This window comes from Prunus persica, chromosome G8, assembly GCF_000346465.2.
Source record: "Prunus persica cultivar Lovell chromosome G8, Prunus_persica_NCBIv2, whole genome shotgun sequence".
Lineage (NCBI taxonomy): Eukaryota > Viridiplantae > Streptophyta > Magnoliopsida > Rosales > Rosaceae > Prunus > Prunus persica.
Genome location: NC_034016.1, coordinates 17,510,665 through 17,536,539, shown reverse-complemented (window position 1 = coordinate 17,536,539; position 25,875 = coordinate 17,510,665). Strand labels below are relative to the sequence as shown.

The window sequence follows — 25,875 nt, the reverse complement described above, 5'->3', positions numbered from 1 at the left end:
TTGAAACTTGTATTGTATCATTGTGTGATGAAAAGTGCTAATTGGATTTGTTCGGCATTAATATTGGTGCTGATGGGTTCAAGTTTAGAAAATAGATGAAGAATTTGTATGACAAAGAATGAACACAAAGAAAATATTGTTTTCACTTGTGTTATTATAGCATAAGTGTGATGAACTTGTTAAGCAAATTTGGAACGACAAATAGTTAGTACAGATACCAAGCTTGGCATACCTTTTTCCCAAATTGCAAGCAGCCTTTGCTTCTCTTATATGAGAATACAGTCCGTATAAACCAAATCAATTTTGCTCTCTGTTTGTGCGAGTCACACACTCACAGGTACAGCCCTTACCCCTCAGCCTTCGTTCGTACACCTTTTAACTGTTTGTAACAAGACCAAGGACGTATGGAAGTGAAAGGCCCTATAAAAAGAGAAACAAGAGAATATAAAAAGCATACCTTTCTCGGCCTTTTGGCTAAGATCAAGTTAGTATATGTTCTTATCAATTTAATATCTGATAGGTGGACCAATGGTCCACACAATATTAAATTAATTTCTTTAGGGGGAGGGTCCACAACAGTAGCTTGCTATTGGGGCTCTCGTGCGTCGCCCAAGCGTTGCACTACTGCATGGGCCTGGCGCGCCCCACCAAATCTTCAAATTTTACTCTCAATTGCAAACCAGTCATTGTGTATTTTGTAACACTGGTGAAAACATCCTGAGAAAGAGAAAAATATCAAGCTTGTGAAGGGATAGCAAAATTGCTATTCCCGACCAACCATGCCATGTGTTTTTCGTGCTAGTTCATTAGTTTCTTGTATGCAATTCTTTTTCTAAATGATTTGATTTTCATATCGTATAATTTTCACCGCTCATAGAGGCATTATTGAAGGAAATGAATACGAGTGTTTGTGGTTGAGATACTAGATGTGAATTCCAGGGAGCCGTTTATGGGAAAAACAAGATTCCCTGGCGTAAAGAAATGTGCAAAATGAATTTATTTTCCAGGGTCCACTTTATCATCAACTTAAAGAGGAAATTTTGAACAGTTGTATGCTTTTATGTTTACCTACTAAATTAAATGTTGTCTCTCTTTTTTATCATTTTATAAATTCTCATGAGAAAAATATATATGTTCTGGACGACTTGGGATTGATTTTGAGAGTGTTACTAGGCTGGATTGTTCTTGGCCTTTTATAGAAGCAATTAATTCCCCAACAACTTCTTAATGTTCATAAGAGGTGAATCACATATGATGGTTCTTACGATAATCACTTTTGGAAGCAGATTTTTTCAATTAAAAAAAAAGTGAATCTTGTTGATTTCTTAGGAGCAAATCACTTTTGAATGGCTTTAAAACTGCAAAAGCAGCTGCTACCTCCACTCCCTGCATTGGCCCCAGCTCTGATCTACTGCAAAATTGAATGTTCAATATTGAATGAGAGTGACAGATTTCTAAATGTTAAGCACATTCGACTCCAATCTCTTCCTGCAAATTACATATACGCCTAAGACCCTAGGACAAACACACACACACAAAGATATGGAAGATAAACAAAGTAGAGAGTTAAGATCGGAAGAGGAAGAAGAAGAAGAGCATGCCAAAGTGGATGTCTGGAAATATGTTTTCGGGTTTGTTGAAATCGCAGTGGTGAAATGCGCCATTGAGCTCGGGATAGCTGATACAATTGAAAGCCATGGAAGCCCCATGACACTCTTAGAGCTCTCATCTGCTCTAAGATGTGATCCTTCTCCCCTTTACCGCATCATGAGGGTACTTGTCCACCTCAAAATATTCAAAGAGAAACCAGCAACCCAATTAGGCCCCAAAGTTTTTGCACAAACACCTTTGTCCAAATGGCTATTGAAATCCGGAGAAACAAGCATGTCTGCTTTAATTTTGCTAGAGAGTAGCCCGGTAATGCTGGCACCATGGCATGGCCTAAGTGCTCGAATTCAAGGTATTAGCAATCCAGCATTTGAAGCAGTACATGGAGAGGATGTATGGAGCTATGCCAAAGCCAATCCTGATCACAGCAAGCTTATCAACGAAGCAATGGCTTGTGATGCAAGGGTGGCGGTGCCTGCAGTGATTGAAAGTTGTTTAGAGGTGTTCAAAGGGATTGCGACAATTGTAGATGTGGGCGGGGGTGATGGGACTACTTTGCGCTTGTTGGTTGAGGCATGTCCTTGGGTCCAAGGCATCAACTTTGATCTTCCTCATGTTGTGTCTGTTGCTCAGGAGTGTGACCACATTAAGAATGTTGGAGGTGACATGTTTGATAGTGTTCCAAAGGCTGATGCTGTAATTATGAAGGTTATTATATATATGTATATAGTTAAAAGAAATCAAGAAAACTAAACCATTTAAGGAAGAGCAGCCTTAAAATAGCTAGCAGCAACACGTTTATATTTTTCATTCATCCTGTGAGCTATTAGTTTCATCATTTGATTTGTCTGTTAATGTCTGCTTATTACATCATTTGTCTGCGCTAATGGGATAAGAAAAAATGTGGTTCCTCTGCCATCACTCCCTGATTATCTTGCTATAATTTTTCTTGCTCAACAAGGCGTTTTTGCAATGGATACTCTGATTCTGTTTTCGTGAATTGCAGTGGGTTCTTCATGACTGGGGCGATGATGAGTGCATCCGTATCCTTAAGAAGTGCAGGGAAGCTATTCCGGAGAATAAAGGGAAGGTGATAATCGTAGAAGCGGTTATTGATGAAAAAGATGAGAAAGAGGACATCAAACTAACAAATGTGAGATTGATGCTAGACATGGTGATGATGGCCCATACAAACACAGGAAAAGAAAGGACCTTGAAGGAATGGGGATATGTTCTTGGGGAAGCTGGCTTCAGCCGACACACTATCACACCTATTCATGCTGTCCAATCCGTTATTCAGGCTTTTCCTTAAATTTAGAGAACAAAAATTTATGGATATGGATTTGTTTTTGCAAATTAGTACTGTTTGATTGTATTGTTTAAGTTACCTTTTGGTCTTTATCTGTTGCATCATTGTCAAAATTGTTGTGTTAATAAGCCTACTGCTCTTGCAGTTTGTAATCTTTAGATGGTTGGCAATAAAATCTAAGCAAATGCATTGTGGCTGCTACATATCTTTCTATCCCAATACTAGTAGGCATGTTTTCGAGCAACACATGCTTTGATTTTTAAGGTATACATATATGTGATTCACAGCCCTCCAATGTCTTTCTTTCCATGAGTTTGTCTTTCAATGTCCTTACGACTTACGAGACAGAGCCAATGGATGGAAGCTAAGCAAAATCAAATAGAGTTTTTCTGCAGAATACTGTATCATCTGTATTGATTCAATTCAATTCATATAGCTCAATAGTTGTTCCTCCGATTTGTGTGTAGATAAAGGTTGTATGTGTTGATTGAGAGTGTGAATCTCACATCGGAGAATAAAAGCCTTGTCAAATGGTATAAAAGATTTTGGGTCTCTCCATCCATGGTCAATTGATTTCGGGTTGGATGCTCACATTTAATATTAGATGACTATTGTCCTTAGGACTCTATCTTGTATTTACGTTTATCCCATGTGGGATTCCTCTTGGTTATCTGATGACATTGTATCCTTATCATATTTGATATAGGACTCTATCTATAATACTGTATAAATCAATATAATATGCCCTCATGATTATTGAGGCTTTACCCCATACGTTCAACTTCTTTCATGGTATCAAGAGCCTATTGACTTACAGTCTGAAAATTCTCTTCTATCTATCTTTTTTTTTTCTTTTCCCCATGGCTTCTTCTTCTAATTCCGCTGCTGCTTTTCCCTCTGTCTCTCAAGCTGCTCATATCAAGCTTGATCGCAATAACTATCCCCTTTGGTTGGCCCAAATTCTCCCTCTCCTCAAGAGTCGCAACATGATGTCCTTCGTCAACAGTGCTGCTGTCGCTTCTTCTCCATTTCTTAAGGATGACAAGGGCAAGCTTACTGATGACATTAATCCTGCTTATGATACTTGGATTCAGCAAGACCAATTGGTTTTATCCTGGATCAATGGTTCTCTTAGTTCTACGGTTCTCGCCACCGTCACTCGTTTTACCTCTACTCGTTCTACTTGGGTGGCTCTTGAAAACCGTTTCGCCTCTTTGAATCAAAATTGGATTTTGCAACTTCATAATGAACTCTTCCGTACTGCTCGTGGTGATTCCTCCGTTGCTGATTACTTGGACAAGGTCAATGCTATTATTAACAATCTCGAGTTATTTGGTTCTCCTTTTCCTGACTCCGATTTTCTTGCTGTCATTATGAATAATGTTGGGCCCTTATATGAGTCAACTGTTGCGTCTGCTCAAGCTTGTGAAACCCTTATTACCTATGCTGATCTTGAGGCTCTCTTGCTCTCTGCTGAACAACGCTATCTTGCCCTCCATGCTCCTGCCCATGATGGTCTTGCCACTGCGATGGTTGCTGCCCATGGTCGTGCTCCTTCTCGTGGTCGCAGTCGCAGTAGTGGCAGCTTTTCTTTCCGTGGCGGACATCTTGGTGGTTCTGCTTCATGGTCTGGTTCTTCCTCTACTACTAGACATCCTGGGTTTCACAGATCTTCCTCCTCTCATGGTTCTGGTCGTGATTTTTCTTCTTCTCCTGGTGGTTCTTCTTCGCAGCTTGGTGTTTTGGGTCCTCATCCTGCGGCTGCTACTGGTTTTCCCTCCCCTTCTGCTCCCTTTTCTGGTTCACGTATTCAGTGCCAAATTTGTGGACGTTATGGGCATTCTTCTTTGGATTGCTACAATTGTCTCAACTTGTCGTATAAAGGTCGGTTGCCTACTCAACGCCTTACTGCCATGACTGCTCAACAATCCTCGTCTCCTCGTCCTCCTAATTGGGTTGTGGATACTGAGGCCAACTCTCATATCACCAATGATCTGAGTAATTTATCTCTTTCCCGAGAATATCATGGCCATGATTCTGTTGATGGTGTGCTTGGTGGAATAGGTTTGCCTATCACCCATATTGACTCCCCTAGTCTTCCTCTTAACAACTCTATTTTTTCTCTTATGGATATCCTTCATTGCCCTACTACTTCTTGTAATTTGTTGTCCGTTAATAAATTTTCCCGAAATAATAACTGTTACTTCACGTTTTATCCCAATCATTTTTTGGTACAGGATTCGCGGACGAGGAAGACTCTTTTCCGGGCATGAGTAATCTTGGTCTCTACTCTCTCCCATCTAGCATGTCATCTCATGGTCGTCTTGCATATCTTGGTATACGTGTTGATGGTCCTGTTTGGCATTCGCGCCTTGGTCATCCTCCGTCTTCTATTTTAAAATTTTTATTGTCTACAAATAAGTTGTCTATTGTTGGCACTAAGACTTTTAATAATTTTACTTGTCATTCTTGTCCTTTAGGAAAAAGTGTTAAGCTACCATTTCAGTCTTCTTTGTCTGTTACGCATGCTCCTCTTGCACTCATTCACTCTGATGTATGGAGTTCGTCTAATAAATCAGTTTCTGGATTTCAATATTATGTTCTTTTCATTGATAATTTTTCTCACTACTCGTGAATATTTCCTATACGCTTGAAATTTGAGGTTTTCTCTTTGTTTGTTAAATTTAAGACTCTTGTTGAGAATTTATTTTCTACAAAAATTAAAGCTCTTCAAACTGATAGGGGTGATGAATATACTAGTCATATTTTTCATAATTTTTTGGTTACCATGGTATTGATCATTGCATTTCTTGTCCCCATCACCCAGAACAAAATGGTTTGGTAGAACGAAAACATCGTCATATTGTTGACACTGGCCTTACCTTGTTGGCCATGCCTCCTGCCTATTAGGCTGAGGCCATGCATACTGCTGTTTATTTAATTAATTGTCTTCCTTCCAAAGTTTTGGGTCTACAGTCTCTGTATCAAATTCTTCTTCATAAAGAACCTAACTTTGCTTTTCTTAAAATTTTTGGGTATGCATGTTTTCCATATCTTCGTCCTTACACTACTAATAAATTTCACTTACGATCTGTTAAGTATGTCTTTCTGGGCTACTCATTAGATCATCAAGGTTATCGTTGTTTAAACTTGACCACTAACAAAGTCTTTTTATCACGCCATGTTATTTTTTATGAACATTGCTTCCCCTTTCAAGAGACCAAGGGCCCTCATGCCCCAATTTCTTCTTCCTCTTCTACGGATTCTACACCACATTTACAAATTTTTGGGTCTCTTCCCAACCAGCTGGCTGCCTCACAGCCCCATGGCCACCAAATTGTCACGCCCATCTCTCGCAACCCATCCTCACCCTTGCCAACCCACATATCCTCCAGCCCACACTTATCTTCTCCCTTGCCCAATACCACATCTGATCCCACCTAGTTCTCTCCAAGTTTACCGTCGCACCCCACATAGGACCGTCCGTACTTTTCCCTCTCCTGACCCTGAACCTGTTTTACCAAGTTCCTCAAGACACTCATCACCTTCGGCTACTTTTCGGGTAAGAACTTCTACTACTCATTCTATGGTGACTCGTGCTAAAACTAGTGTTCATAAGCCCAATCCTAAATATGAAAATCATGCTTTCTTGGCCTCTACTAATGATATTGTTAAGCCAACTTGCTTCTGTCAGGCTAATAAATTTCAGGAATGGCGCACCGCTATGGGCGAAGAATGCTCTTCAACGAGCCGGTACTTGGGTCCTAGTTCCTCCAAAGCCCACCTTGAATGTCTTGTCGAATAAGTGGGTGTTTCGCATCAAACGCAATTCCGATGGCTCTGTTCAACATTACAAGGCCCGTTTAGTGGCTAATGGTTTTCATCAGCAAGAAGGGTTGGATTATGGCGAGACATTTAGCCCTATTGTAAATCATTCCACCATCCATCTTATCTTAGCCTTATCTGTTCAATTTCAATGGCCTGTTCGTCAGTTGGACGTTCAGAATGCTTTCCTCCATGGCTATCTAAATGAGGAGGTTTATATGCGTCAGCCCACAGGATTCATTCACCCCCAATTTCCTGACCATGTTTGTCGTCTTAAGCGTTCTCTGTATGGGCTCAAACAAGCCCCTCAGGCCTAGTTTAAATGTTTCTCCACTCATTTGGAAGATTTGGGATTCATTGCTTCCACGACCGACTCTTCTTTACTCATCTATCTTAATGGGTTCATTCGACTTTATTTATTAATTTATGTTGATGACATTTTAATTACAGGCAATAACTCAGCCCACATCTCCACACTCATTCAAGACTTGAGCCGTCTCTTCTTCATGAAGGACCTTGGGCATGTTCATTATTTTCTGGGCATGGAAATTCTTCGCACTTCTAACGGGCTTTCTCTCACTTAATCCAAGTATATAAAGGACTTGTTGACGCGCACAAAGATGCAGAATTCCAAACCTATTTCATCGCCTGTTGCCAGTGGACATCGTCTTAGCCTCCATGATGGTGCTCCATCGGATGACCCTTCTGAGTACCCCAGCGTCGTTGTTGCGTTGCAATATCTCACTCTCACATGGCCTGATATTGCCTTTGCTGTGAATCACGTCTGCCAATTTATGCACCAACCTACCTCTGCTCATTGGGTTGCTGTCAAACGTATTCTTCGCTATCTTAATGGTACTTCCACTCATGGCTTGTTCTATAAACCTAGTTCCCTGTCTTTAATGGCTTATTCTGATGCAGACTATGCCGGTGATGTTGACGTGAGTCTCCTAATTAATCAAGGAGATTTACTTCCTTGATTAATTAAGGGATTTACTTTCCTATTTTTTATACAAGTGATAAATCATTGTACAATTAGGAGATACTTTCCTAATTCTTTACTATATCTAATTCCTTGTAAAACATTCATATGTAAACTCCTATATATACCTCCTTATGGAGAAGAATAAAGAAAAATTCAAAGTATTCAAACCATATTCATATTTTAGCATGGTATCAGAGCAATCGATCCTTGGTTGTCTCTAAATTCTCATATCAAATTTCTTCAAACTCAAACCCTACATTATATTCCGCATCTTTATCTTTCCCAAATTCAGATCTCCATACACGTATCCCTCATACCTTTCAATTCCTAAACACATATTTTTTGTCCTTCCGCTGCCATGGATACTGTCTCAATTTCTGAACCCACCAAATCCACTCCACCATCCTCCCAAATTGTTACTATTCATAGTGACAGCACTCCGTTTCCGACCGGCATCATCCTGACTGAGACCAATTATGCCTTATGGTCTCAGGTCATGGAGATGCATATTGTTGCCCGCAAAAAATTGGGGTACCTCACCGGCGACACCCCGCATACTTAGGAGAGGCAAACTCTACCCAAAAAAAAAAGTGTGAAATGGCTATGTTTATTGACGTATCCCAAGAAGATGTTGCTTATTTCTTGACTCTGACGACTCATTCTCTTCAAGGGGAGAAGGGGAGTGAAGAGAAGTTGTTTTGTCTCTAAACCCTTAGCTCAAATTTCTTCAAATTTCTCATATTCAAATCCAAAACCCTAAATCAAATTCCTCTTTTTTTTTCCCCAAATCCAAATCCCTCAAATCTAAAGTCCTCAAATCCTCTTATCCAAATTCCTAAACACATACAATCAAATCTTATACACATACATCTTAAATCCAATTCCTACATCAAATTCATATATCAAATTTCTCACATCCCACCTTCCTCGCCTTCTCATATCACATCTTACTTCCTGTAAGATCCTACATCAACCAACGGAGAATGGGTGATGTGCCTTATATGTGCACACCCGCATCCATCTAGCACGAGGCCTTTTGGGAGCTCACTGGCTTTGGAGTCGTAGGAACTCCGAAGTTAAGCGAGTTGGGGGCTGGAGCAATCCCAGGATGGGTGACCCACTGGGAAGTTGCTCGTGAGCTCCCAGAAACAAAACCGTGCAGGCTGAGAGGGGGGCCCAAAACGGACAATATCGTACTACGGCGAAGCCGATCCCGGGATGTGACAATTTGGTATCAGAGCCACTCTGCCGTGTGGTGCGAGTGTGCCGACGAGGACGTCAGGCCCTTGAGAGGGGTAGATTGTAAGATCTCACATCAACTAACGGAAAGGGGGTGATGTGCCTTATATGTGCACACTCGCATCCATCTAGCACGAGGCCTTTTGGGAGCTCACTGGCTTCAGAGTCGTAGTAACTCCAAAATTAAGCGAGTTGGGGGCTAGAGCAATCCCAGGATGGGTGACCCACTGGGAAGTTACTCGTGAGCTCCCAGAAACAAAACCGTGTAGGCAGAGAGGGGGGCCCAAAGCGGACAATATCGTGCTACGGCGAAGTCGATCCCGGGATGTGACACTTCCGCTGCGATGTCAAGAACTCATACGATTCTCCATCTTATTACACACTCACAGAAGCGTGCGGTCAACCCAGACTCCTTCTTCTATCACTACCACCAAAGGTTCTACTCTTCATACATCCTCCAAGATTAGATATTGCATATGCTGTGAGTGTGGAAGAGTATCTCATGACTCACTTACGTACTAAGTTGGGCATTCGTGACATATATGCACCAACTTGAAGAGGAGTGTTGACGTGAGTCTCCTAATTAATCAAGGAGATTTACTTCCTTGATTAATTAAGGAATTTACTTTCCTATTTTTTATACAAGTGATAAATCATTGTACAATTAGGAGATATTTTTCTAATTCTTTACTATATCTAATTCCTTATAAAACCTTCATATGTAAACTCTTATATATACCTCCTTATGGAGAAGAATAAAGAACAACCCAAAGCAGAGAGCTTCCATTGAGGGATCCCTCAAATAAGCTTATTTGAGGGACACCCCTTGTAGGCCCCACTCCGGATTGTATTTCACTAATCTAAACCGTCTATTTTGTAGATACTCATTCAAAGATCATCCTTATAAAAAACCACTTGAATCTGATATCATTTGACCACTCAATTAAGTTATTGAAATTTTAGCATTTTCTTGAAGTACCGTGTTCATTGATTTTGTAAGACACAATTGGATGTCGAAACGGTTTCCGATTTGTCTAATTTTTTGTAAGGATGATCTATGAATGAAGACCTAAAAAATAGATGGTTTGGATCATTGGGAAAAAAATTGTAGGGTACCCTAAAGGACGTCCCTCAAATAATTTTATTTGAGGGATCCCTCAATAGAAGGGGACTGCAACCCAAAGTATTCAAACCATATTCATGTTTTAGCATGTGATCCTAATGATCGTTGCTCCACGAGTGGCTACTGCTTGTATCTTGGGTCTAATTTAATTTCATGGAGTTCTAAAAAGCAAGGAGGTGTTTCTCACTCCAGCACCAAAGCCGAGTACCGCCAACTTGCTTATACTACTGCTGCGATTTCTTGGTTCCGTGCACTATTTCGTGATCTGCAACTTTCTCTTTCCTGTCCTAAACTTTGGTGTGACAACATTAGCGCCATCTCCTTGGCCTCCAATCCTGTCTTCCATGCCCGTACTCGTCATGTTGAAGTTGATTATCATTATGTTCGTGAAAAAGTTGTGCGGCAGAAGCTTGACGTTCGTTATCTTGCTACTCATTAGGGGTGGGCACTCAAACCGACAAACCGGAAATCCGAGCCTAACCGCACCGAACCAAACTGAAAAAAAATCGAGTTGACCAAAAAGTCAACAACCGGTCAAAAACCAAACCGGACCGGTTTAGACTGGTTTCGAATCCAGTTCCATGTCTTTAAAAATCGGACCGAGCCAAACCGAACCGGTCAAATTAAAAAAATATATAATTTTAATATATATTTATATTTAATACTATATTTTGAATTTCACTAAAAAAAACTAATATTTATCCAAGTTCAATTTCAAAATATCTCTCTTTTCTAACTTTAATATTTATTTTTTATATGAAATTGAATAATTTGTAAATTTTCAAGTAAAAAAATAATATTTCAGTTGACAATTATATTAAAAAATAATTTTTTAAAACAATTTTTATGATCCGATTCAAAATCGAACCGGAATCGGAACCGAATCGAAATCGGTTCAAACCGAACTGGACAGTTTTTGAAATTTTTTTATTAAAACTGAACCGAACCAAACCAGTTAAATAGTATCGGATCGGTTCTAATTTGAGGCAAAAACTGGTCCAAACCAAACCGTGCCCACCCCTGCTACTTATGACCAAATTCCCAACATTTTTACGAAGGGGTTGTCTATTCCACGTTTCCAGCTGCTGACCTCTAAGCTTCCAGTGCGTTCCTCCCCTGTCAGCTTGCTGGGGTGTATTAGATGACTATTGTCCTTAGGATTCTATCTTGTATTTACGTTTATCCCATGTGGGATTCCTCTTGGTTATCTGATGACATTGTATCCTTATCATATTTGATATAGGACTCTATCTGTAATACTGTATAAATCAATACAATATGCCCTCATGATTATTGAGGCTTTACCCCATACATTTCACTTCTTTCATTTAATACATGTTAGAGGAGTATCAAAACATGACTGGAAAGCCAAAAATAAGAAACAAGCAAAAATTATGCTCACAGCAAAAACACATGATTCTTATGATAATGCCACTAGCTACTGCTAAACAATGCGTGCTTACCATGCTTACCATGTTTTGTATACAAGACAAAATCCTTCCAGCCAGTAAGGCAAAAGATGTCTACCATTACATGAAAATACATTTAAAATTGAGTGGCTGAATCTGGGAAAAATCCCAATGAAAATGAAACATTACCTAAACTGTTCAACACATGTTCTGCATGTAACCATACTGCAATCTCTTCCTGCAAATTATATATATTGTTACCTTAGAGCCTATGACACACACAGAAAGAGATGGAAGATAAACAAAGAGAGTTAGGAGGAGAAGAGAAAGAAGAAGAACATGCCAAACTGGAAATCTGGAAATATGTGTTCGGGTTTGTCGAAATCGCAGTGGTAAAATGTGCCATTCAGCTTGGAATAGCTGATGCAATTGAAAGCCATGGCAGCCCCATGACACTCCTAGAGCTATCATCTGCTCTGAGATGCGATCCTTCTCCCCTTTACCGCATCATGAGGGTCCTAGTCCACCTCAAAATATTCAAAGAAAAACCAGCAACCCAATTAGGCCCAAAAGTTTATGCACAAACACCTTTGTCCAAATGGCTATTGAAATCCGGAAAAAACAGCATGGCTGCTTTAATTTTGCTAGAGAGTAGCCCGGTAATGCTGGCACCATGGCATGGCCTCAGTGCCCGAATCCAAGGTGTTAACAACTCGGCATTCGAGGCAGTACATGGAGAGGATGTGTGGAGCTATGCCGCGGCCAATCCTAATCACAGCAAGCTCATCAATGAAGCAATGGCTTGTGATGCAAGGGTGGCTGTGCCTGCTGTGCTTGAAAGCTGTTTAGAGGTGTTCAAAGGGCTCGAGACAATTGTAGATGTGGGTGGGGGTGACGGGACTACTTTGCGCTTGTTGGTCGAGGCGTGCCCTTGGATTCGAGGCATCAATTTTGATCTTCCTCATGTTGTGTCTGTTGCTCAAGAGTGTGATCGCATTGAGAATGTTGGGGGTGACATGTTTGATTGTGTTCCAAAGGCTGATGCTGCAATTATCATGGTAATTAGTGTATACTCCTACTTAATACTCAAGGAAACCTCACATTCCAAATATGAATATTGTTACATCTAGGGAACATATCTTGTGACCTTTTTTTTTTTTGGGTCGAAATCTCATTCATTGCAAAAGAAAAACCAGACAGAGTCCAGCAAAAGCAAAGAAACAAAATGATAGAACAATAAACTGTCACATGATGTGTCTTTTAACGTGTAGTTATTACATTGATTGTTATTCAAATCATAAGTTAATTGACGCATCAACTGTCACATCATGTGGTTTGCTAATGTAACTAAAAAAAGTGTGGTTCCTCTAGAATTACTCCCCTTATTGTATTGCTAGAAATTTTCTTGCTCAACTAGACACATTATGATAAATGGTCCGATTTGATTTCGTTTTTGTGAATTGCAGTGGGTTCTTCATGACTGGGGAGACGATGAGTGCATCCGTATCCTTAAGAAGTGCAGGGAAGCTGTTCCGGAGGACAAAGGGCAGGTGATAATAGTAGAAGCTGTAATTGAAGAAGACAATGAAAAACAAGACAAGAAGCTAACAAATGTGAGATTGATGCTAGATATGGTGATGATGGCCCATACAAACACAGGCAAAGAAAGGACCATGAAAGAATGGGGATATGTTCTTGGTGAGGCTGGCTTTAGCCGACACACTATCACTCCCATTCATGCTGTCCAATCTGTTATCCAAGCTTTTCCTTAAATTTATCGAACAAAGTTAATTAAGGATGTGCATTGGTATTCCCAAATTAGTGTTTTATTGTATTGCTCAGCTCTTAAAAGTGCAATGCCTTGTGGCTGCTATATCTTTGCATATAAGCATGTTTTTGGGGCAATAAAATACTTTGGTTTTTGAAGATGTGCATACATGTGGCCTTCAAAGCATCCAAGTTCAGCCCCCCCAATGTCTTATTTGTATTTTATATTGGTTTTCAATTATCTGGGTCCACTTGTCATCTGTCCCGCAATTGGATACAATTGTAAAATAAGAAGTTGTAGTCCCACATCGACGGAGCGGAAAAGGCTGAGTTGCTGTAGTGGGATAAAAGCGAGCGGAAGCCAATGATTGAGGTGTCTTTGCGCTTGGGGCAATGACGCAGCTTATGAGGTTCTAACCGAGGCGCGTCTATTGCTGGTTGAAAACTATTTCCAAACCCCCTCTTGGGCCTTGGTTCAGCCATGTGCCCTCGAGAATTTCTGGAAGGGCTCTCTCTTCGGAGTAAGGCCCTATAAATATAGTCCCAAGATTTTAGAATTATTACGAAAAAGAGTCAAATGCCTGTAGTTTTCTGGCTTTTCTATTTTGTTCTAGTCAATTTAATATTTGAAGTCGTAATTTAATTCAAGGACGCATCCTTATTTCTATCTAATTCTGTCCAAAATACTGAGTGGTTTGCTCTTCGTGATAATGCTTTCGATAGAGGTTGGAAGAAAATCATCATTGAAAGAGATTCCAAGTTAATCCCTGGTGTATCTCTTCTAATCCAAGACATTTGGCACCTCAGTTCACTTTGTGAGTCCCTGCAATTTCATCACCTCTTTAGTGAAGTTGACTTCGGACTCCCTTGCAGGCCTAGGTCACAAGTTTTCCCCGTCTAGGTTGGGAATTTGGGTTGCCGTTGTCTTTTTCAAATGCTTTCTTTTTTAACTTTTTTGGGCATGCGTGCCCAAAATATTTTTGCTTTGTAATTTTATTTTCCACATTAAAAAAAAAATACAGCCCCATATCATGTGATTAAATTGTCAAAATTTAAACTACATAAATGAAAGTGGAAATTTTATGAAACATGAATTTTTACCCATTATTAAATTCACCATTACGCAATTTATATTGTATTTACACATTCAATCCCCAATGTTTGAGTTCATGATTAATATTTTCAAATAAATTTAATGAAGTTTTCGTATTTTATTGTCTGTTTAAACCAAATATTGTATACGAGGAGTGCTAAATGCTTGGCTTATCAAGTGAAAACGTGTTTGCAGCTAAGAACAAAATAACTCCCACATCAATCAGTGAAGTTGACCGATAAACCAACCCACAATGTTACGCAAGTAAATTTAAGATTCATATTGCTCACCCATATTGATTTAGTACTTTTTTTTCTGAGTCTTAAAATGATTCCAATAATAATTCAATCTGATCCGAATTTAATATTTTTGTATATGAAATTATATAAGTTCATTTTGATAATCTGAATATGATATGAATCTGATCTATTTACAAGCTTATATATCATTCTACATAGCCTACCATCCGTGACGTCTTCTTTAAGATGGCTTCTCACTATACAAGATTTGAAATGGAATTTGTTGCATCCTTTAAATCATGGCCCAAATTAGGTTGCCAGATTTTAAAGATTCGAAATGCTAATTTTGTCTTTCAACTCTGGTTCCACTTGTCATATGTCCAGCAATTGGATCATGGCTTGTTGCTGTCCCACATCGACGTAGTGAGAAAGGCTGAGTTGCTGTAGTATTATAAAAGCGAGCCAAATCGATTGAAGAAAGCATCTTTGCGCTTGGGGCAATGACGCAGCTTATGAGGTTCTAACCGAGGCGCGTCTATTGCTGGTTGAAAACTATTTCCAAACCCCCTCACTGGCCGCGGTTCAGCCGTGGCCTCTGAGAATTTCTGGAAGGGCTCCCTTCGGGGTAAAGCCCTACAATTCTTAGTTTAAAATTATTTATTTTTATCATCGACAAAATTATAATTTAATTGTAATTTTAGTTCATGATTTTTAGTTAGAAACACCCGTATTTAAAATATATTAAATTTTGTTGACTTATAATTATTCAAATTTGTAGGACTAAAATTGACATTAAATTTATGATTATACATAATAAGATCGTATTATTTACAATTATGTCTAGCAGTGAATATTATATGCTATACGATCAACAGAAAGTATGGAAATTTAAGAATAAGGCCAAAGAATAATCCCCAAAGCTCTTCTTCTAAAATCTGGGTGGCCAAATCCGAACAGTCTCGAATCAAACCCCCAAGCCCCAATAGCACCAGACATACCCCTTCTAGAGCCATCAACATTTAATTTAAACCAATCAAAAAGAAGAGGTTCCCAGGACATAACCTGCTGGACCTTAATTTCCTGATTTTTAGTCGCACCAATAGCTTTGATCCACTCAAGAACTGCAGCAACAATTTGACATGGGTGCAAAGGTAGGCTATCATCACCACTAAAAACATGTTGATTTCTCTATTTCCATAAGTACCAGCAAGTAAACACGAATTATGAGCCAAGGCTTAAAATTAGCCTTAGCTTTCGAGCAATCCCTTGGATTTGGTTTTAAAGCTTCAGTAAAACATCATATGTTCAACAAAACAGCACATCCAGTGCGTAGACGTGAGTTAGGCCAGTCAACTAAGACAATGAACACATACTTTTGCACTCAAATTCAAGTCCTCCTCCCCATATATTAGATTAATTTAGAGTAATTTATACTATCATTAATATAAATATAAAATAAGAAAACTACATTCATATCCAAATTTGATCTTTGTTCCAATGATAAAATTTCAAGGTTTTCTGTATGGCATGCAATGTTCGGAGGCCAGAGGGCATTGCTGAAGTTGTAGATTTGCTCAAACTGCTGCAATGAAGTTGATAACTTTGGTGGTCGCCAAATAACAGTAACAAATTTTCAATATATGGCACAGCATAGAAATTAACCCAATTGAATACCTTTCTGGCCTGCTAGATAAAGAACAAGGATAGCTGTGTCAAACTGCAATACAACCCATATTTCATAATTGTTCAAAGACTGAAAGAGGCTGTTCTTGTCTTGGTGGATTTTAGTCTGTTTTAGTTTTGTCCCATATCGAAAAAACATAAGAGAGTTGGAATGCGACGCCTCTATAAAATAAGTCGACCAGACCCATAGGAACATACTTACCTGGACGGGGTTTTTGGGTGCTCAAGAAGGCCCATGGCCTAGGTTAGTGACCTCCATTGCACTTAGGAGGGGTGCTACCCTATGGTCTCCCCTAGTGGGAGAGCCAACGTCATAATTTGTGCCAGTGGGGGCCTGCGTTCGCGCGGCCCCTGTCCAAAACGTAGTATAAATTTCTTGGTCGAAAGATATGAAGCAAATTTCCAATTTTGTTTGCTGTGATTGAATTTATCTGTGTAAATAAATGAAGTGAAAAATTCTCTTACACGAGTAACCAGTTTGGTTGATCACACAATTACAAAGCAAATTTGATTCTCTATTTCTGTTGCGTATTAATCTGTACATATTCTGAAAAGAAATAGCCAATTATAATCATCATCTTACAGAAAGGCCTAAAACTTGTTCTGGAATCACCAAAACGAACAGAAAAGAAAAGGGAGCTGCAAAGCCACTAAACAAGTAGCCAATTTGTGCATAACTAATTGCAAAAAACAGTCGGAATAAACGAAAGAAAGAAAACAGAATATTAAATTGTCAACTTATATATAAACCTCCAAATCAATCTAATTATTCTGTCACTGAAGTTTCTTCCCGCCCTTGGAAGTTTTCTCCAAACATGTGAAAACTGGAGAAAATCTGTGGTCGCGGATGAGCGAAACTAAAACATACGTGTTTGCAGCTAAGAACAAGATGCTTGCCATCCAGAGTTGAAGGAAAACATTCCGTCCCTTGAACTCAAGCAAATAACCCCACATCAACCAATGAAGTTGACCAGCCACCCACAATGTCATGCATGATAGGCCTTTCCATTTGAGCTTCATCTTGCTCCAAGTGAGTACCAGAGGCAAGAGACAAAAGAACCACACAAAGTATTGTGCCGTCATTACCTGTTAACAATGGGCAGAAGTAATTAGGAGCAGAATTTTGTTAGAAATATTATGTTCAAAAGTACAGCATTGAAGCAGAGTTTTTCAATGAGAATAACCACTAGGAATCCGACATCGGATGCTACATGGAGCAGAGCCCAATTACAATGTTGAATCAGATATGTAACTAGTTCACTAAGCCAGCAATTATAGAAGAACAAATAGTAATAAAGAGAAAAACCTTGTTGAATGCCACAAATGCTACTGTCTGCACTAAGCAGCAGAATGGAAGGTCTTGCGCAAAACTCAAAACAAGCACAACCTGGACTATCAACTGAGGCAAAAATGAGACAAGCTTCTCCAATATCGAGAGTTTACGGTTGTACTGAAGGTAGATGTGATAAAAATAAATGGAGAAATTATGCCTTGGATCAGTACGGGTAAGATGATACAGCAGTGCCTCATACAAGAACTCCCACCCATATAGATGATAGAATAAACCAGTGAAAAGGAAGAATACGGCTGCAGATATAAAGGAGAAAACTATCCTTTCTCGTGTTAATGCACTTTTCAAAAGAAACCACGGACAAAGAAGCTGAGCAAGTCTTGTAACAGATCTGTTTTGAGGTGATTCTTGCCGAGGATCCCAAATTTGTAGGCAAGGCTTCTGACCAGATCGAAACACATGCGGATCAAGAATCACAAGGATAGGGAGTGCATAGATAATGGGGTAGATTCTGAAGTGGACAACAAGCCCGTACCAAAATGCAGCTTGTAACACACGTCCTGTTATGAGAGAAAAATTTCCATATGGAGTTAGACAGTTATGGGGGTAAGCATAACAATCATTTCCTAAATAAATAGTTTGAGTACCATACTTAGTGGAATGCTATGCCTACTTGGTTTTTCCTAGAAAGATCGTACTCACTAAATGCAAAGCAATAATTTTTAATAGGATGAAGATGAGGAATATTGAGATCATAAATGTTATTATCCAAAAAAGACACTGCTATGGTTGTAGATGTCTAACATGGTCGCCTCATGAGAGAACAAACTGAGAGAAGGTCAGACAATCATTACAGAAAATCCAAAAGAATGCTAGTTCGATACATAATGCAATCAATAACTCTCACTGAATAGAAATAAATATAAAAGAACCTCAAACAATCCTATAGTCCTTCACTTTTGATTATCTGTGCTAAGATTTATACAAGTATCCCATAATTCCATTTTCGCAAAAAGCATTAAATTTGATCCATATTAAGATAATCCGAAGATAAGATTAACTTAATGGCTGAAATCAACAGCAAGTAGGTGAAGTGGTGTACATACATGAGTCTTGTGAGTGTCCAGCCAGTGTATAGTTTTTGGGATGTGTTTATTGCCTAAATAAAAATAAAAATCTATACAAAGAAAGAAACTTACACCGTTCATGAGACATATGAAGACCCAAAGAACCAAAGCACAAACAATTGGCTCACAGTTCCCACGAGTCCCAATGGTAAAGGTAAACGGATTAAAGAGCCAAACGATCACAGAAAGCATGCTTAAATTCTCAGGCACCCCACGAAGCTTCAATATGGTCCTTATAAACAAACCCACAAGCAAATCTACAAAATTTACATAAAACAAAATCATGTTTCTGCAATTTATGCACCCCAAAACACAAAATTTAACGCTAAAATGAAGCAAATATTAACGTACCTGCAGCTGAGAAGAGGAACTTGCCCCAAGAGCGGTGAAGAAACGAATTGGGTATGAGCAAAAACGCGAGCAGAGGAGAGTACCTGTAAGTGGATCTTTCAAATGGGGATTTACCGGCGGCCATTAGAGAAGCAGCGTCGGAGAAGACCATGTAATCAATGTCTGTGTACCTCACCTCCATGTGGGTATCCTGCCACTCTCCGTAGAGGATCAGAATCACCCTCAACGCCGCCGAGACCAGGAGGAGCGTACGGAATCGTACGGACGCCATTGGTTTGAGAGAAACAGAGATCAGAGGGAGGGAGTTTCGACCAAAAAATAAAAAAAGAGGGAGGGAGTTGTAGGAAATGGCGAAGTGTTGAGTTGAAGGTTCTTTAAGATGGGTCGTTACTGTAAATAATTGTTTTACCGATGGTAATTTGGACACAACGAATTATAAAGGCCAATTGTAATGAGGCAGGGTGGTTGGACCACCATATATACTTTAGTTCCCATAGCACTCAATTACATCCAAAATCTCATCTTCTTCCACTACCATTGACCCAAAAAAATAAAAAAAATTCTTCTGCTACCAGGGCTCAGCTGAGAGCTTCAGAGACTAAAAATGGCTTCTTTCTCAATGGTTTCAACTCCAGTCCATCTCTACCTCCCAAAGAAGCTAACTTTCCCAATCCGATGCTCCTCTTCTTCATCAGCGCCGTCCGTTTCGCCCCCACCGAACTCGACCCAGTTCGATTTGAAAACCTACTGGACGACCCTGATAGCCGATATCAATCAGAAGCTTCACGAAGCCGTCCCGGTTCGGTACCCAGATCAGATCTATGAATCCATGCGATACTCTGTGCTCGCCGAAGGAGCCAAACGAGCCTCACCGGTCATGTGCGTCGCTGCTTGTGAGCTCTTCGGCGGCAACCGCCTAGCTGCCTTCCCCACAGCCTGTGCTCTTGAAATGGTTCGTAATTTCTTCCTCCTTTTGCTATACATGGACTAATTAGACTGAATTGTAAAGAACCCTGTTTGGGTTATATGAATATTATTGCATAAAATCTGTATTCTTGCTTTGTGCCCTGTTTGGCAATTTGGGTCGTGCTTATTGAGCACATTTTTGCTTAGCTTTCAACATGGGTATTTATTTTGTGCTTGGAATTTGACAAAGGAAAGTGCTTTATTTGCTTTGAATGACAATTGACAGGTACACGCAGCTTCACTCATTCACGATGATCTTCCATGCATGGATGACGACCCATCACGCCGGGGCCAGCCCTCGAACCATACAGTCTATGGCGACGACCTGGCAATTCTAGCTGGTGATGCTCTGTTTCCATTGGGGTTTCAGCACATTGTGGCAAACACGCCTTCCAGCCTCGTGCCCGAGCGACGCCTCCTGCGCGTGATCACAGAGATTGCCCGCACCGTGGGGTCCACGGGCATGGCGGCAGGGCAGTTCCTCGACCTGGAAGGCGGGCCGGATGCTATCGAATTCGCGCAGGAGAAGAAGTTTGGGGAGATGAGTCAGTGTTCTGCTGTTTGTGGAGGATTGCTAGGTGGTGCTGAAGATGATGAGGTGGATAGACTGAGGAGGTATGGCAGAGCTGTTGGGGTTTTGTATCGGGTGGTTGATGATATTTTGGAGGACAAAATGAATGGTGAGGATGAGGATGAGCGGAAGAAGAAGAAGGGCTTCAGCTATGTGAGAGTTTATGGGGTTGAGAAGGCTATGGAGGTGGCAGAGCAGCTTAGAGCCAAAGCTAAGCAGGAATTGGATGGATTTGAGAAGTATGGTGATGCTGTGGTGCCACTTTACAGCTTTGTGGATTATGCTGTTGATAGAAGTTTTACTGTCAGCGACTCAAGTTGATGATTGATGGATATATATATATATATATATATATATATATATATATATACAATGCATAGAGCAAGCATTCCCTTGATATGATTTCATGCTTTCTCTAAACTTGTGTAAGCAAAGCTCTTTTACATATTGCTAGAAGATGATAGGGGTTTTACAGTCGGTGAATGTTAAATTTAGGTGAGCTGAAGTTCCAAGTTGTGGGAAGCTGGAAGCTGAGATTTTTGGGGGTTGTTTGAGATGGGAGCAGAGATTTGTGGGATGCAAAATTCACTTGGAAACTTCATTTTTCTTTTATCTTTGCTATTTGCCAATTTGGGTAATTTGTTCACAAAATATTATGGGGGTTGATGAATCAACACATCATTAATAAGGAATGGTTTATGTAAATCGCATATAATGATCATAAAACTATTCACACATTTTGCAAATTAAAAACTCAATTCACATAAAAATAACCTCTATCCAAATACAAGCAACATCATAAGTACAAAAGCCTAGATGTCCATAGAAGCTCCCATTAGCCAAGCAATATAAGTTTCTCAACTTTCCAATATAGGACTCTTTACCTTCACATTTTCACAATCATCCATTTTATTTTTTAATACTTTTTACTATAACATATAATAGAGTGTAAATGGACTAAGAATGAGTGGGAAATCAGCTCCCTGAAAAACTATCGATGGCAATGGTGTTAATGTTACGACTCTAAAAAGAGTGTAGTCACCTTGTTAAAGGGTTTGGGCTTTGGAGATGGCGGCTTGTGGGCTACAAAAAACCAAAACCCAAAACACACATTTCCTCGTGCTTTGATCAATAAACTAACACCGTTGGATTGGCTTCAGATGCAAGCTTACAGTTGCAGTGTCTTCGACGGTAACACCAAACCCAGATTCCACAAAATTCACGAAGAAGAAGAAGACTGAGCAAAAAAATGGCGGAGGGGAAGAGCGAAAGCAGCAGTAGCTCAATGGAGAGCCTGGATCATCTGCCCTCGGCCCTACTCGCCACCATCATGACAAATCTCGACGTGGCCTCCATCTGCTCCGTCGCTTCCACCTGCACCGCCTTCAAAGCCTGCGCTTCTCAAATCCTCTCCTTCATCCCCTCCTTCCACCTCCTCGTAAGTCTTTTAGTTTTCATTTCTGGGTTTTCACAAAAGATTGTAAATTGGTTTGTTTTTGTTTGCTATTTTCTCAAAAATGGTTACTTTTTGCTTTGGGGGTTAGGAAATCGCGCCTTCCATGGATTTGTTGAGGCCTCTGCTGCCTCCTAACCCGTGGCTAAAGAGCATGAAGGTCAACTGTGGCCGGCTAGACGATTCGGCCATACAGATTTTGCTTCAGCCTTCGCTGCACGAGCTTTGTATGCTCAATTGCGATGATTTTACTGGAAAGTTGCTTTCGGAGATCGGAGGCCGATGCAAGGACCTAAGGTTGGTTTGGTTTGGTTCTGCTGCTTATATGTGTTGCTGGTGTTTTTTGATTGTGGAAAGTGAAAAAGCTGTTGTTATTGGCTTTTGGGTATATGAATTCCCTTCAGGTCTCTCTGCTTGGGGTCAGTGGCTGAAAATAGAGGGCTGGATATTCAGTTTTCTGATTTGGAGGAGTTGCTCAGAGGTTGCCATGAGTTAGAAGTAAGACTCAGTTAAATGATGATAATAACCAAATGTTTAATAATAAGGATTCTAAGTAACATGGTGCTGGTTGTTAAATAATGATACATGACCAAATGTTTCGCCCTTTCATATTTCACGTAGCTGAAGTTTTGATTCTTCTGCTCAAATAAGTTAAGAACATCGTTACCTTTTTTTTGAAGATACAAAAGATGCTAAGTTTGTACCTAAGGGGGTGTCAGATGTTGAGTTTGTTAATATGATTTCATTCCTCCTTGGTCATCTGGATGAATAATTGAATGGTTTGTTATACTTAAGTTTCCCTGGAAATGATGAGGCGGAAAACTTGTGTGCACTTTAACATTAGATGCTTAATATATGTTTCCTTAATTGAAATTTACCCATAAAGCATTTTGGTTTTGGGATATCATAATTATTTGATATGTTTCATCTAATGCGTGTGTGATAATTTTTGATAGGCACTGAACTTGATGTTTGATGTCTCATTTTCTGCTGGTCATAACAATTCTCGAGTTTGGGCTTTGGCTTCAGAGAAACTCACTTCTCTTGAGATTGGCTACATTCCATCAGTAATGGTGGCTGAACTGTTTAGCCCAAACTTTGGATTCCATCAGTCACTAAATTGTATTCAGCCTTCCATACTGCCAAACATCCATAAATTGTGTCTTTCGGTCGACTATATAACTGATGCTATGGTTGGAAAAATTTCTAAAGGTCTCAACTCCCTGACCCATTTGGATCTTCGAGATGCACCCATGAGCGAACCAGGAGTTACATCAGACCTCACAAACTCTGGCCTTCAACAGATTAATCAGCATGGCAAACTGAAGCATCTCTCATTGGTCCGGACCCAAGAGTTCCTCTCTACCTATTTTAGAAGAGTAAATGATCTTGGGCTCCTCTTAATGGCTGACAAGTGTAAAACCATGGAAAGCATATTTCTAGGCGGCTTTTGTCGTGTTACTGACACAGGTTTCAAAACGATCTTGCATTCTTGCTCCAAGTTATACAAGCTTAGGGTGTCTCATGGGACTCAGTTAACGGATTTGGTTTTTCATGACATTTCTGCAACTTCCCTGTCTTTAACACACGTTAGCTTGAGACGGTGTACTCTTTTGACCAACCATGCAGTTACTAGTTTGGCTTCTAATAAGGATCTAAAAGTTCTTGATTTGAGAGATTGCAGAAACCTCGGGGATGAAGCCCTCCAAGCCATAAGCACTCTTCCTAAATTGAAGGCGTTATTATTGGATGGCTCTGATATTAGTGATGTAGGATTATCATATTTGAGACCAGGGGTTATAAGTTCACTAATTTCATTGTCTGTTAGAGGGTGCAAGAAACTTACAGATAAATGCATCTCTGCTCTATTTGATGGCTCTTCTAATTTGGAGTTGCAAGAACTGGACCTGTCCAATCTTCCTAATCTCTCCGACAATGCAGTTTTATTACTGGCAAAAAGTAGGGTTCCAATACTTGAACTACGAATGCGACAATGCCCACTAATAGGTGACACTTCGGTAATGGCATTAGCCTCAATGGTGGTTGACGAGGAGAGGTGGCATGGTAACAGCCTGCGGTTGTTGGATCTGTTTAATTGTGGTGGCATTACTCCGCTTTCATTCCGGTGGCTGAAGAAACCATATTTTCCAAGGCTGAGATGGTTAGGAGTTACAGGCAGTGTAAATAGAGATATGGTAGATGCTTTAGCTCGAAGCAGACCGTTCTTGCGTGTGTCACGCCGTGGCGAGGAGCTGGGAGTCGAGGAATGGGATAACTCGGATGATTTTTACATGCATGACTATGATGAGATGGACGAGTTTGAACGTTGGCTTCTAGACGGTGAGGATGAGAATGCCGACGAAGAAATGGTGAATGCAGTGGATAATGCGGAAGCAATGGAGTAATCCGCCATTTAAATTCCTGCTATGTGCCTGTATGCAATATGCTTGTAATTTTCTTGTGTATATTGTTGTGTTATGAAGAAACTTGAAATGTATCATGGACCACTGATTAGAGTTTAGCAAGTTGGGTTGTATGATTTTACTCCAAATCTGTGATCTTGTGGACCTCTTGATCTTGGTATTGTAACTATTTTGGATAGAATGGAAATTGTATTTTCACTTAATTGTATAACAAATTTGTTTCACCATTTTTGCAAAAAAATAAAAAATAAAAAATTTGTTTCACCATCTATCACTTGCTTTTTATATGACCCATTGCCAATGTTTTAGAGGTTTGTCGGTGGACTCTTCTCGTAGAGGTATATATCCAAGACTTGAGGTTTGATGCCTCTAATGGTGCAGCCCACAGAAAGTGACTTTGTCCGGCTGTTGAGACATAATCCACTTCCTTATCTATGTGTAATGATTTACAATAACACTGGTTGATCTGCTGAGTTTGGATAAGTCAGCAAGCACAATGGTAGGTAGTGGAAATATGCTGATTTCTTAGTGGTATTTGGTATCCTATTCAAATAGAGAACTTAAAAATTGAGATTTTTCTTAAAAACTAAGGGCATATTTGGTATTCAACTTAAATTCAATTTGAATTCAACTTTTTAAACTCAAAAACAGAATTTGAGTCTAAAACAAAGAAAACTTGTTTGGTACCTCTATTTTTAAAAATTCAAACTCAAGAACAACTAAAAAACACCCCAATTATTAAAAACAAAAAATATCTATTTTTTCAGTTTTTTTTAACAACCCATAAGTTCTCAAATTTTAAGATTTGAAAGCAGTTTTCAAGTTGCATACCAAACAAGTTTTTGAATCTTAAAAATAGATTTAAGAACTCTTTGTTTTTAAGAAAAATCAAAGCTTTTGAGTTCCCTATTTGAATAGGATACCAAACGCCCCCCTAAGAGTTCTTAAATCTATTTTTAAGATTCAAAAACTTATTTGGTATGCAACTTGAAAACTATTTTCAAATCTTAAAAATTTGAGAACTTGTGGGTTGTTAGAAAAAAAAAACTGAAAAAACTGATATTTTTTGTTTTTAATAATTGGGGTGTTTTTTAGTTGTTCTTGAGTTTGAATTTTTTAAATAGGGCTACCAAACAGGTTTTCTTTGTTTTGAACTCAAATTCTGTTTTTGAGTTTAAAAAGTTGGATTCAAGTTGAATACCAAACAGGCTGATATTTCAATTATTCCAACACATATGGAAGTAAAAAGTATGTGAGTTTCACATTTTATCCCATAATTCAATGTCTCTCCCAAATTATTGTCTTCCGGCTTTATGACTTCTCTTATTTGAAGTAAGTAAGCATATCATAAAAGTTCGTATCCTATAATCCAGTCTCTCTCGTATTATTGACTTCCGACTTTATGACTTCCGT

At 39.5% G+C, this 25,875-nt stretch overlaps 6 protein-coding genes across 8 annotated transcripts; 5 read left to right on the top strand and 1 right to left on the bottom strand.

Annotated features, from left to right (window-relative positions):
* Window positions 1,446-3,118, top strand: LOC18766547 ((RS)-norcoclaurine 6-O-methyltransferase). The gene is made up of 2 exons (XM_007201289.2): window positions 1,446-2,316; window positions 2,615-3,118. Exons 1-2 carry the CDS (start codon window positions 1,459-1,461, stop codon window positions 2,918-2,920), a joined length of 1,164 nt encoding a protein of 387 aa, XP_007201351.2. The 5' UTR covers window positions 1,446-1,458; the 3' UTR covers window positions 2,921-3,118.
* Window positions 7,363-8,289, top strand: LOC109946259 (uncharacterized mitochondrial protein AtMg00810-like). Its single transcript, XM_020553573.1, has 2 exons — window positions 7,363-7,683; window positions 8,221-8,289. Exons 1-2 carry the CDS (start codon window positions 7,363-7,365, stop codon window positions 8,287-8,289), a joined length of 390 nt encoding a protein of 129 aa, XP_020409162.1.
* On the top strand, window positions 11,602-13,490 carry LOC18767531 ((RS)-norcoclaurine 6-O-methyltransferase). Its single transcript, XM_007201580.2, has 2 exons — window positions 11,602-12,556; window positions 12,965-13,490. Exons 1-2 carry the CDS (start codon window positions 11,789-11,791, stop codon window positions 13,268-13,270), a joined length of 1,074 nt encoding a protein of 357 aa, XP_007201642.1. The 5' UTR covers window positions 11,602-11,788; the 3' UTR covers window positions 13,271-13,490.
* Window positions 16,775-19,406, bottom strand: LOC18766602 (GPI mannosyltransferase 1). Of its 2 annotated transcripts, XM_007200981.2 has the most exons (4): window positions 19,050-19,406; window positions 18,773-18,955; window positions 17,587-18,131; window positions 16,775-17,366 (listed from the first exon to the last, which is right to left on the bottom strand). In XM_007200981.2, exons 1-4 carry the CDS (start codon window positions 19,318-19,320, stop codon window positions 17,055-17,057), a joined length of 1,311 nt encoding a protein of 436 aa, XP_007201043.1. In that variant the 5' UTR covers window positions 19,321-19,406; the 3' UTR covers window positions 16,775-17,054. The 2 variants fall into 2 exon arrangements, with proteins under 2 accessions (XP_007201043.1, XP_020425134.1); XM_020569545.1 differs by lacking the exon at window positions 18,773-18,955.
* Window positions 19,549-21,287, top strand: LOC18767937 (heterodimeric geranylgeranyl pyrophosphate synthase small subunit, chloroplastic). Its single transcript, XM_007200309.2, has 2 exons — window positions 19,549-20,001; window positions 20,242-21,287. Exons 1-2 carry the CDS (start codon window positions 19,654-19,656, stop codon window positions 20,905-20,907), a joined length of 1,014 nt encoding a protein of 337 aa, XP_007200371.1. The 5' UTR covers window positions 19,549-19,653; the 3' UTR covers window positions 20,908-21,287.
* Window positions 21,586-24,686, top strand: LOC18768806 (F-box/LRR-repeat protein 10). 2 transcript variants are annotated; one of them, XM_007199674.2, is made up of 4 exons: window positions 21,586-22,024; window positions 22,131-22,336; window positions 22,444-22,537; window positions 22,996-24,686. In XM_007199674.2, exons 1-4 carry the CDS (start codon window positions 21,836-21,838, stop codon window positions 24,442-24,444), a joined length of 1,938 nt encoding a protein of 645 aa, XP_007199736.1. In that variant the 5' UTR covers window positions 21,586-21,835; the 3' UTR covers window positions 24,445-24,686. The 2 variants fall into 2 exon arrangements, with proteins under 2 accessions (XP_007199736.1, XP_020425133.1); XM_020569544.1 differs by lacking the exons at window positions 21,586-22,024; window positions 22,444-22,537 and having other exon boundaries at window positions 22,214-22,336.